Source organism: Populus euphratica, unplaced genomic scaffold (assembly GCF_000495115.2).
Source record: "Populus euphratica unplaced genomic scaffold, PopEup_1.0 scaffold391.1, whole genome shotgun sequence".
In the NCBI taxonomy this organism is placed as follows: domain Eukaryota; kingdom Viridiplantae; phylum Streptophyta; class Magnoliopsida; order Malpighiales; family Salicaceae; genus Populus; species Populus euphratica.
In genome coordinates, this window is record NW_011500281.1 from 196151 (window position 1) to 207872 (window position 11722).

The 11722-nt window shown below is 30.3% G+C and overlaps 1 protein-coding gene across 3 annotated transcripts; it reads right to left on the bottom strand.

Moving 5' to 3' along the window:
* Positions 1-221: 221 nt before the first annotated feature.
* On the bottom strand, positions 222-3586 carry LOC105113158 (ankyrin repeat domain-containing protein, chloroplastic-like). 3 transcript variants are annotated; one of them, XM_011009194.1, is made up of 7 exons: positions 2803-3584; positions 2376-2452; positions 1940-2038; positions 1697-1795; positions 1420-1518; positions 1226-1324; positions 222-737 (listed from the first exon to the last, which is right to left on the bottom strand). In XM_011009194.1, exons 1-7 carry the CDS (start codon positions 3491-3493, stop codon positions 603-605), a joined length of 1299 nt encoding a protein of 432 aa, XP_011007496.1. In that variant the 5' UTR covers positions 3494-3584; the 3' UTR covers positions 222-602. The 3 variants fall into 3 exon arrangements, with proteins under 3 accessions (XP_011007496.1, XP_011007497.1, XP_011007498.1); XM_011009196.1 differs by lacking the exon at positions 222-737 and adding an exon at positions 742-1069 and having other exon boundaries at positions 2803-3585; XM_011009195.1 differs by lacking the exon at positions 1226-1324 and having other exon boundaries at positions 2803-3586.
* Between the last annotated feature and the right edge of the window lie 8136 nt (positions 3587-11722).

The following is an 11722-nucleotide window of genomic DNA, read 5'->3' on the forward strand; positions in this document are numbered from 1 at the left end:
ATTAGAAGCTTTTTTAATTTTCATTCAACCATTTACAAGAATTTCATAATTAATACTATTTAAGAATATATGGAATATTTTTTTTAATTCACTTAGAATGAATTATTAGTTTATTATTATTATTACGACTGGAAGACAATGCAGCTGGGTGCTTTGTTTCCTAGGAACCAAAAAAATTTGCAACTGGATACAAATCCTAGCCAATTATATACTCTTTTGGGTAAACAAGAGACTAGTACTTCATTTTTTATTAATTCAAGTTTAGACTCGTCCAATGATAGGTCAATAAAAGTTCTAAAACAGGAAAGATTGCTCACTAACAATACAGACACAGCCTAAAATTACTTCTTAGACTACAATGCTAAGTTTTTACATCATTAATTACAAAGTCATGCAAAAACCTGCCGATTTTACAATATCAAGCAGGGTGGAGAAGCCATGTTCTTGTTCATGTCGCACAGCTGCTTGGCATTGTTTATCTGCATCCATCCAACTTCTCCATGCTACAATGTATACACGAGAGTTATAGATTTCACTGCCAGAGCAATGATTTTCCAGTGAACTGGATATTAGGAAGATATAAAATGGGAGCATTAAGGCAGTTAGGAAGCTGAAGCATTATAAGGGTTTTTGGCCAAAGTTGACTTCTTCACAAACTGCTTAAACAGCTTGATAAGCTCACAAGTCCTTGTGTCTCTGCCAGAATAGAGGCAGAGATCGAGTGCTGTTAAGCCATCCTGAGACAAACAAATAATTTCGATGCATTATTAACTTGAAGATGGAGGTAAATAAAAGTAATTTATGATGACATTGTGACAAAAAAAACAGGTTGCGGAAACTACTGGTAAGAGGACTTTCCAAAAATGCCCAACTATTAAGCTTTTTCTTTTTTTGAATCCCCAACTATTAGCTTAAGAAAACACAAAAGGATGCCTGTCTATCCAGCACCTTAAACAAGACCAGTTCAAGAAATCCTTCGTGCTAAAACATTGCATCATGTTCATTTACATGGATCCTCCACATAAAGAGGTCTGCTGACCCTTATTGACAATTTGCGTTAGGTTTCAAACTGCAAGCAGTTTTGTCAGTATCTTCTTGTACGTTACCAGTTGTGACAGTATGCAACCAAGCTTTACTATCATATAAATGACGTAAACAATAGTATGAAAAACCTATACATACAATGCAATGGTATGAGAGATCCCTCGAATCGTTAGATATTTACCAGGTTTTTAATTGTACTATCTGCTCTTTTTATTAATAAAAGCTTCACTATATCCGTTCTTCGGGCTTGAACAGCAAGATGTAATGGTGTCCATCCATCCTAAAACGGTAATAAATGAGTGTTCACCAATACAGCATCAAAACTGAAACAGAAAACATAAAAGAAAAAAAAAAGTAGGGATATATCATCCTCACATTGTCCTGAAGGTTTATATCGACGTTATATAACAGAAGAACTTTGATAGCTGAAGCAGATGCTGTTTGAACTGCATAATGCATCAAGGTGGCACCCTCCTGTCATCAGCAAGAAATGAGCAAGGTAAAGATGGTATGAATCACAAGAGAAAATGGCTGCATAAAGGAAGATGGTAAGTTTTCAAGTTAAACATGGTTGAAATTAGAAGATAAAAAAATATAATGATTATATCCAAAGCAAATAAACTCAAGAAATAGTCATTGTGTCAATACTCACTGCATCATGTACAAAAGGATCTGCTGATTCTCTCAACAGATAGCTGATTATAGCTTGCTTTTTGCATATTATTGCTCTGTGAAGTGCAGTCCAACCATTCTGGAGAAAATATAATGATCCAAAGTTCAAAATTGAGCAATTCCATGCATTTTTACATCCAATATGAAATATAGGGAGTGAAGTGTATAAAACTTGATGAGACTGGCAGAATCCAATAATTCAGCACATGGTCATTCCACCTACCACATCCACAGCATTGATATCAACATTATGCTTCAACAACGCATCCATAAGGTAGAATTCTCCTGATGCAGCAAGTGTGTGGACAGGCAGCCATTTTCTCTGCAAAGAATCCAATAAAAATAAAATAAAAAACCATAAACGATTTGCTGGTTTGCATGATGCATTTTATCCAAAAAATAAAAATAAAAATGCACCATGTATAGCCTTCATGATTTCTTCAAAGAAGAAAGACATACGTGGCTGAAAAATGCAGGGGGAAATATTGTCTTTGTGACTGTAAAAAACTATTCATTTGGTTCTGTAATCAGATTGAAAAATCAGCTGGCAGTTGGATAGCTAAGAAATGAGAAAGCAGCAACAAATGATTATACAGCAATAAATATACATCAAAATCAAATACACTGACTAGAGTGTTTCAAACAGAATGTGAACTCACAGAGGTAGCAACTGCTAGATCAGGTACCCGCTTATTTAACAAAACCTTTTCCTCTTTCGTAAACAACTTGCGCTTACCTATTTATTCAAACACACAAAAAAGAAAAAAAACACTATGAACGGCAAGATCTTGAAGCTCGCATGCAGAAACATAGTTCAAAACAATGTAACATCAGCTTCCACCGAATTCTCAATACTTTTAAGTAACATGCAGCGAAATAACATTAAGTGAGAAATTGAGAGAATTGACATCACATTCTTCACAGCTTACACCAAATTACAACTAAAATTTACTAGTTTTGTATCAATCAAACCAATAAAACGAAATTCAATTACTCAATCAATAAACAAATAAACCATAGTATCAACAAGAAAACAACAAACACTACGAAACCCAATTTTAAAACTTGAAATAGAAAAGCAATTACCTTCAGATTTCTGTTCACCAGGCTCATAACCCTCACCGTTAAAAAACTCTCTAACATCATCTAAACCTCTCCCATAGACCGCCCATCTAGGATTCTTCCCTTTCACTCTCTCACTAACAATCTCCCTCACTTCATCCTCCTCCTCCTCCTCCTCTTTAATACTCTGTGGATAATCAAGCACAAGTGGCTTCAACTGTGCCAATTTAGCTTCTCTAAAAGCCTGATACTCCTCTAAATTCACATTCCTAATAGGAACCAACCCTTTCCTTTTCCTTTCAAATTTTTTATTATATTCCAATTCTTGAGCAATCTTTCTCCTTTCTTTTTTACCAATATTAATCTCTGCTTGCACTTCTCTCCAATTCTCTGGCACCAAATTCTCTTCTTCAATTTTAGGAACAACCCTTTTAATCTTTTTCTGAACAGACCTCAACTTTGAATCCTCAATGGCATTTGAATTGTTTTCCAAATAAGGGTCTTCAAAAATGCCTTCTTCAAAGACTATACAGTCACCAATGGCATAGTCTTGGTCTTCAAAACTGTCATTTCGTATAGGGAATTGGGATTGTAAAGAAGGTGAGAAGGAGTGGGATTTTTTTGGGATTCTAAGAGTTTTGAAAGATGGAAACTTGAGAGATAGAGAAACGTGTAGTTTTGGGGTTTGTGGGTATAGAAGAGCTGGCAGGGACATGGTCTGCGTGATTCTGGAGGTATGAAGTGGAGGAGATTTCGGCTGCGTATGTCTTTTAGAACATGGGTTATTATATTCAGAACAATTTTACTGATGCTGTGAGACTAAATAAGCTTTAGTTAATTTTTTCATTTCTTTTTTTTCTTGGCCACTATACTGAATAATGTTGTTCAATCTAGAATTTCACTACACAGGTTACACGCGCAATGATGTTCACAGGTGAAGTTTTTTTTAACATGAAAAAATTATTCAGAGGACGCTAATATTTTCAAAGAAACATAGAATATTTGATATTCAAATGATTGATTTAACTAAATTTAATTGATTTAGTTAATTTAATAATAAAATTAAAAAAAATATATGCAAACAAAAATTTTTAACAGTAATTACATATAAAAAATAAGTTGCTAGTACCATATTTTAGAAAAGAAAAAAAAATTAGTTATATTCTATTATGAAGACCACCCCACCCTTAAAAAGAAAATGACTCTAAAGCTGCTATTATAAGCTACACAGCCACACAAAAAGAGATTGCACATATCTTCAAAGAGATTGCACCTATCTTCAAATTAATTATTCAAAATATATATATATATATATATATATATATTAATATTATAAAGTGATAAAGTGAGTATTTTATTTTATACTTATAAGTAATCAATTATTTTTTAATTTAAAAATAAAATTTAAAAAAAAAAACTAAATTTAACAAAATATATAAATAAAAAGACTTAAGATAACCCGAATTATATTTAAAATTAGTGAAAAATACTATAGAAAGAAAAAAAAATAGTGAAGCCTAATCTCTAATTAAATAAATGTTAAAGGAAGAAACTGAAAAAAACATGAGTTTCAAAAAAATAAAAATAAAAAACCAAACAATTATCCTAAACTTGCAACTTATGGAATCCTAAACCCGGACTCGATCAAAAAACTTAGTTCTTGTCTAATTTAATGTTAAATGATGAAATAAAAAAAAATTCAATTTAAAAATTTTGTCAAGCTTAAGAAAATAATAATCAAAAGAATGAGAATCAATTCTAAGAAAAATAATTGGAGGATCAAATCATAAAAAAATCAATTTTAAAAATTATCTCAAATAAAACAAATAACAATCAAGAAAATGATAACCAAATATGATAAATAAATAAAATTATAGAATGATTCAATTAAAATAAATTTTAATTTTATAAATTATTTCAAATAAAAATCAAAAGAAAAAAAATAAGTATAAAGAAAAAACAAATTAAAGGGTTACATTGGAAATTTGAAGGGTTTGATACAAAAATTAAGGAGAAAAGAAAAAAGAATGGGAAAAAAAAAAGTTATCAACATCAAACTAAAGATCAACAAGTTACACACATTGTCTAGGAATGGAGGATCTAGGAATGGAAGGGTTATTGTGATGATTTGAATGCTACCTTAGAAGCCACTGTTTGACAACCGAACATCTCCTCACGCATCATCTAAATAACACAAACATATCCCATGTGCTCGTGCATGCAATGCACTTACCAAAAAAATTTATTTTTAAAATAATATTATATATTTATTAAAATACCAAATTGTTACTCATTTAATTTAACATGATTATAACAAAAAAAATATAATAATATTATATATTTATTATGCTTCATAAAGTGAAAACAAATATCTTTATTACATATATCAATTTTATTACATAATGATATTTTATATCTAAAATTAATTTAAATCCTCCTCATTTTTATTTTTATCAGCATCATGTCCATCATCCTGTTCTTTTTTTTAATTAAAGTTGGTTGATTTCTTCAATTTCATTAACTTTTGTATGTCCATCAATACTTAATATATTATTTAACTCATCAATATGGATATAAGTATTCTCAACAACACAAAACTAAAAATTTCACCCTATAATATTAGCAGTGCAACATCCCATTAGCTATACATTTTAAGAAGTTTTTTATTTTATTTTTTGTATTAGCGATGACTTAGACCTCTAATGGCAATAAAAAAAAAAAAAAAAAACTTTGTCACCATTCATTAAGTTGAAGATTTTATTACTTTCTATACAATATGGACAAATTAATTTTATGTATATGCTCCATTTCAAAACCATCTCATACATAGAAAAATCATTTATAGCCCACATTAAAGTAGCTTCATTTAAAAATTTTGTTTTCATGAGAGACACTATGGATCAATACCACAAATGACTATAAGTGACTCAACTCATCAATTAATGATTGAAGATAAACGTCTATTCCCTCTTGAATTGTAAGGACCGAGTCTGACTATAGATAAAAACATAAATCCTAGTCTTAGATACATCTTCAAAGGCAAGTGGTAAATTGTTAGCAAGACTGACTAACAAGGATATCATATAGCAAAGAACCCAAATCATGGTTGGCTAATCTTTTTCTTGGATCCAAATTAAGGATGATGGTGGTTGAGGTGAGTTCTTTAAGATATGAATGAATCTTAATGTTTATCTTCTCATTTTCTTCATGAATGATTTATTATTGCAAAGAAATTTTAGAAACCATTTAGGCAATGTTATAATCTTGAATTTTTATGCACAAACTTTAGTTTTGGTATAGAGATTGCTTGATTCAATGTCTTACATCAACATTTAGTTCTTCATCAACATATGAACTTTCACCTAAATAATCTTAATTCATTCACATTGCAACTATCACTATACTCACAACTAGAAGTTGAGCTAACTATCATTTCTAACATGGTCTCGTACAAAACATAAGGTTCTCTATGTGCATACAAACACAAATATTTTCTCTATAAACATTTTTTTAAGACGTTGCATTATCCTAACATCCAATTGGTAGAACTTTTTATTTTTACACTTCACGCATAAATATCTAATTCTGTCTCCACTAATATTATTCAGATTAAAAGGTATAAAATAAATAAAACCCTTAACCTCTTTATAAAATCTTCTATATATAATAACTCTAGGAGTGAATCTCGATATATCCAAAAACAATCATCTATTACTTATAAAACCTATATAGAATATTGACAATAACATTTATTAATAATATAGCCATTAATTCAAAATTTAACTTTGATAATTAAAAATGAATTCTTAATCTAATGACTAATTATTATTTGTATAAAAATTGAACGTTGCATCAAAATATGAACTAAATAATAAATCATATTAACAAGTATTTGACACCTAACTAATTATTTATCATTTTTTTCAATTCAAACTTATTCAATATAAATTAATATCATTTAATTATTATCAATTTCATAAAAAAATTAATTTTTTCTAAATTTCCAACTTAACAATAAAATTGATAAAATGCAAATGAAAGTCATTAAATAACTTATCATTTCATTTAATATAACACATCTAAGTTACAAAATCAAACTCAATTTTATTAAATGACAAACAAATTCAATTCATCCAAATCCCAAACAAATCCTAACATATTTATAATACTTTAACACAATAAAATTCTATGGGAAAAGGTTGTAAAACATTTAAATGTACAAGTAAACTATAAATACTACACAAAAATATTAATAAATTAACCTAAAACATAAATAGATAGGTTTGTTTACTTAAGGTATAGAATATTTAGAAAACATTGAACCAAAATAATAATGCTACTAACACTACTAAGTATTGGGGTGGCCAAATTTGTTAGGATGATTGATTAGTATTTAAAAGTGCATTTTTATCATGGTTTTATATCATCATTTTGCACTTAAAGTATCAATAACTCCTTAACTAAAGCATGTTTTATAATAATATATCTAATAATATAAGATACTTTTAATTTGTGGTAAATGTTCATTTTAAATGCAGGCCTATCATATAAATGAAAGGATTGATTGATGACTTTAAGAACTTAAATTGCAAGGGCAAAGAGATGACAAAAATTAGAAAAGAGATGTCGGTGCAATCTAGATATGACATTGTTTGGTAATTGGGTCATATCTGGAGCTATAAATCTCAGATTTAGGTCTACAAATAGTTCCCAATTTTGGCCTATAAAAGGAGGCATTTGCCATGCATTTAGGCATCTTGGTCTCCAGATCAAGATCATGCTCTTCCTTTCTCTTTTTGTATTTTTTTTGTAATGTTTATGTTTGCTTTCATTAATATCAAGTTTATGCCTTTCATTTCCTTTCCTTTAGTTACTTAACTTTTATCTTATTTATATTCTTATTTTGTTTATTTATTTTTCTTTCTTTCATTATGTTTAGCTAAGTTTATTATGTCAAGGTGAAAAGGTTACACTAATGGTGTAAGAATAAGTATAGTGTAAACTTAATATGGACTTTAATGTTTGATACTAACATGTTTTGTATTTGTTATCTTGTTCACTCTTTAATACTTTGCTTGTTAAATGACTAATCTTGATTTATGTTGTATAACACTTGGTACAACAAATGCTTGGCACTTTCATAACTCATACTGTATGGTATAACCGACACCTAAGCTATAAAAAAAACTTTATTTGTTATTAACATAAGTTATAATCATGAATGATTGACGAGATTTACAAGTATTAGCATTAATTGAATAAGATGACTAATGTAATCATGTTAACAATATATAATCTGATGGGAACCTCCTTTATGTGTGGTTTCCAATTGAATAATAAGAGTTTATACTATACTTGTTTGACATACCATTAGTGAATCATCTAACCTTGATATTTGTTATTATCATTGTTTAATCGCTACATTAATATTTCTTCTCAAAGTTCTCATCTTCTTCTTCTTCTTCTCCTTCTTTTTCTTTATCATTATTATTATTATTATTATTGTTATTATTGTTATTATTATTGTTGTTGTTATTGTAATTGTTATTATTGTTGTATTATTGTTATTTATAATTTGTACAATTAACCTCCCTATGGTTCGACCCCGGTCTTGCCGGGTTATTTATTACTTCGACACTTCTGCACTTGGGAGAAGACATCAATCTTTTAGTCATGTCAATGATATCTAAATTTATACACATGTTATAATTGTAATCGTAGTCCTAAAATAATTAAGTAGGGACTTGATTAATTAAATTTATTAAATTATCTTTAAATAATATGTGGATATTATTTAAAGATAAAATAAATATTTTTATTTATTTATAGGATTTTTAGGATTCTCTATAAATAGAAAACTATACCTTTTATTTTTTATGAGTTTGTCTTTTAGATAAAAAAAAAACTATATAAGTCACATATTAGAGAATTAACATTTAAGGCAAATTAATCCATCTCTTTTGGATATTGATTTAGGAGATTTCTTACTAGTAATTTGTGTAAATTATAATTGGAGGCCAAACAATTAGATGACTTATAGTTTTCGACAACCTGACTTTTAAATATTTATTCAAAACCAGAAAAAATTAGATCTTGAAATAAAAAATCTCTAAGCAATTTTAAATTTATCTAATAGAATTCTAGAAACTTCTAAGTAATTTTATTTTATTATTTTTACTTGGAGTCAACACTTTAGAGTAATGCTAAATACATTTGGTCTTGGCTCACCAATCTATATTATCTAGAGCCTAGAAGAACTCACCATCAGGCCTTGCGACTTATTCCTAATGCACCCATGTTCCTCGGATGGGTCTCTTAATTATTGAGAGGATTCCCCAAAAGCAAATAGTATATAAAGCATATCCAGTAAAACTTACAAGTAAACTAAATAGATATCGAGATGGGACTACGGTTGCAATTTCAATTATTATATAATAAGCAAACAAAACTAAGAATTTCCAGACACAATGGATCTATGATCGTAACAAATAAAGCGTAAAAGAAAGAAGTCTCGGTAATCATTTTGACTTTTGCTAGCACAGAAAGAATATATGGATTTGAATAGGGCGAACGTAGTTTACCTTACGAGTGGAGAGATTTAAGAAAGCTAACACCAGCTCTATCCTCTCTCCTTTACTAGGCAAGGAAAAGTCCTAGTCCTATGGTTTAGCAAGATCACCAAGAATTAAAATAAATGACTTTTTCCCATTAAAGAATGTTGAGATGCTAATTTACATGGATCATTTTCAAAGCAAAAAATGTCCATCGAGGCACCGACAACCATATGACATTTTGCATGATGCGAAGAATCATTCACCCCAAAAGACACAAATAACTAGACAAAACCCGACAACCTAACTATGTTAAGGTCAAGCATGAAAATTAAAACATGCCCTTTAATAGTAGACAAAAAAAAAAATTTAATTTGTTTTTTAAAAAAATATAGAACAGAGCAAGGTCAACTGATTGTGCATCAAAAGTGTCATTAAGTCTCTTATTTTACATATGTATTTATTATTTTTATTTGGTTTTTTTTATAATAATTGATGTGCTTTTTAGTAATGAAGTTTGTTTTAATGTTTCGATAGGTTTTTGGAGCTTAAATGAATTAATTCAGGAAATTCAACGTCGGAATTCAGAACAAAGAATTGAAGAGACATTTAGTTGAAGATTGAAGCAAATCTTGGTTCAAATAAGTGCTCCAAATTTGTCCCAAAAATCAATTCTATTCCAATTCTAGAAAAGAATATCATATAATTTATTTCAAGCCCAAACTTGCCTTATGTTGTGTGCAAACTTCAACCATTAAACACTCAAGGTTTCAATGTCAATCTTAGCCCAAATAATAAGTACATTTGTATACTTATTTGATGCTCAAATTCAGCCCAAAATCAGCCCCAAATCAGCCCTAAATCAACCCCAAATCAACCTTCAAATCAACCCAAACACAATCCATGATCTTACATGTCCACACAACAAATAACAATTGATTTATTTTGGGCAATCCATTGATCCAAGAAGGCAAGCACATGGATGGAAAGCTGGAGGGGATATTTTAACATTATTTTGGGTCAAAAAGAAGAAGGAGACACCTCATAAATGAGGAAGAAAAACGTGCACCAAAGTAGTTGTAAAGCTGTCTTGATTTGATTTTTCAGAACACCTTTCGGTGTTTTGCCCATAACTTTTGACTCAGGTGTCCAAATGAGCTGTTCTTTAATGATCTGGAAAGGTGACAGAATTGCCTATAAATATGTCTCTAATAGACTTCTCCAAAAAAAGCTTCTAAGAGGGTCGAATTGCTGTCCAAAGTTAGAGTCAGATTTGTGTCCGAATTTTTTCTGAAATTGTATTGTGTTCTTCTTTATAGATTTCGGTTCTTTAGTTTGTAAAACTTATTTTTTCAGTTGGATTCAAGTTCTTTCATGTTTATTGAAGTGTTCTTATATATAATCATGGTTGGCTAAACTCTTTCTTGGATCCAAATCAAGGATAATGGTGATTGAGGTGAGTTCTTTAGGATATGAATGAATCTTAATGTTTATCTTCTTATTTTCTTCATGAATGATTTATTATTGTAAAGAAATTTTAGAAATCATTTAGGTAATGTTATAATCTTGAATTTTTATGCACAAACTTTAGTTTTGGTATAGAGATTGCAAAAAAACATGATGAAAACGACATCTTCTTAAATGACAGATGAGCAAATGCACTCAGTCCTAAAAGAATGGACTTGAAAGATATAAAGACTTCGCTAACAATTGCTAACAATTTCTTCGCAGAATGTCAAACATAAACAACAAAACATAGCAATGATGACAACCCGAGTTCCCTCTGGAAAATCCAAAAGGATGCAAACACATCAAACAAATACCAATGTAAGATTGAAATCCCCTTTTAAACGCAAAATCATAGCCAAAAAATGCAAACAACTCGACATATCATAAAAACAACCTCCTCCTTTCAACCTCAGGACCAATAATCGACCGTGCAGGCAAGCATAAAAAGGCAAAGAACGCCAACCAAGTGGATGCTAGCAGCACTCCCAAGGATGATCAGTGCAACATGCATTGATGTATATTGATGGTTGTTGAATCCTAAAGCGGAATGGAGACCCACTACTGTCAATCAAAGAGAGGTCATGAGATCCCTTAAGTATTCCCGCCACCAACAACCCTCGTTGATCTAGCATGGTCACACAACAACGACAAAAACCCTAACCTAGCCTCAAGCCGAGTCAATTGATCGAGAGCCCACCACATAGCAGATGCCACCCACCCAGCTATAGTTGAATCACGGGAAGGAACCAACCATGCACATTGTGATTCAACCTCCTCCCAAACAGTTTCACGCACAACTTCGACCCAACCGCATCCGCCAAAGCCACCCAGCATCAAATACCTTTTGTCGCAACTCTCCCCCAACACATGCGAAGGCAAATCCT

Coding starts and splice junctions, on each gene's coding strand:
- LOC105113158 (XM_011009194.1), bottom strand. CDS start 3,493: ATGTCCCTGCCAGCTCTTCTATACCCACAAACCCCAAAACTACACGTT. Junction 1,796..1,939: donor ATATCAATGCTGTGGATGTG/GTAGGTGGAATG, acceptor TATTTTCTCCAG/AATGGTTGGACTGCACTTCA. Junction 1,325..1,419: donor ATATAAACCTTCAGGACAAT/GTGAGGATGATA, acceptor TTACCGTTTTAG/GATGGATGGACACCATTACA.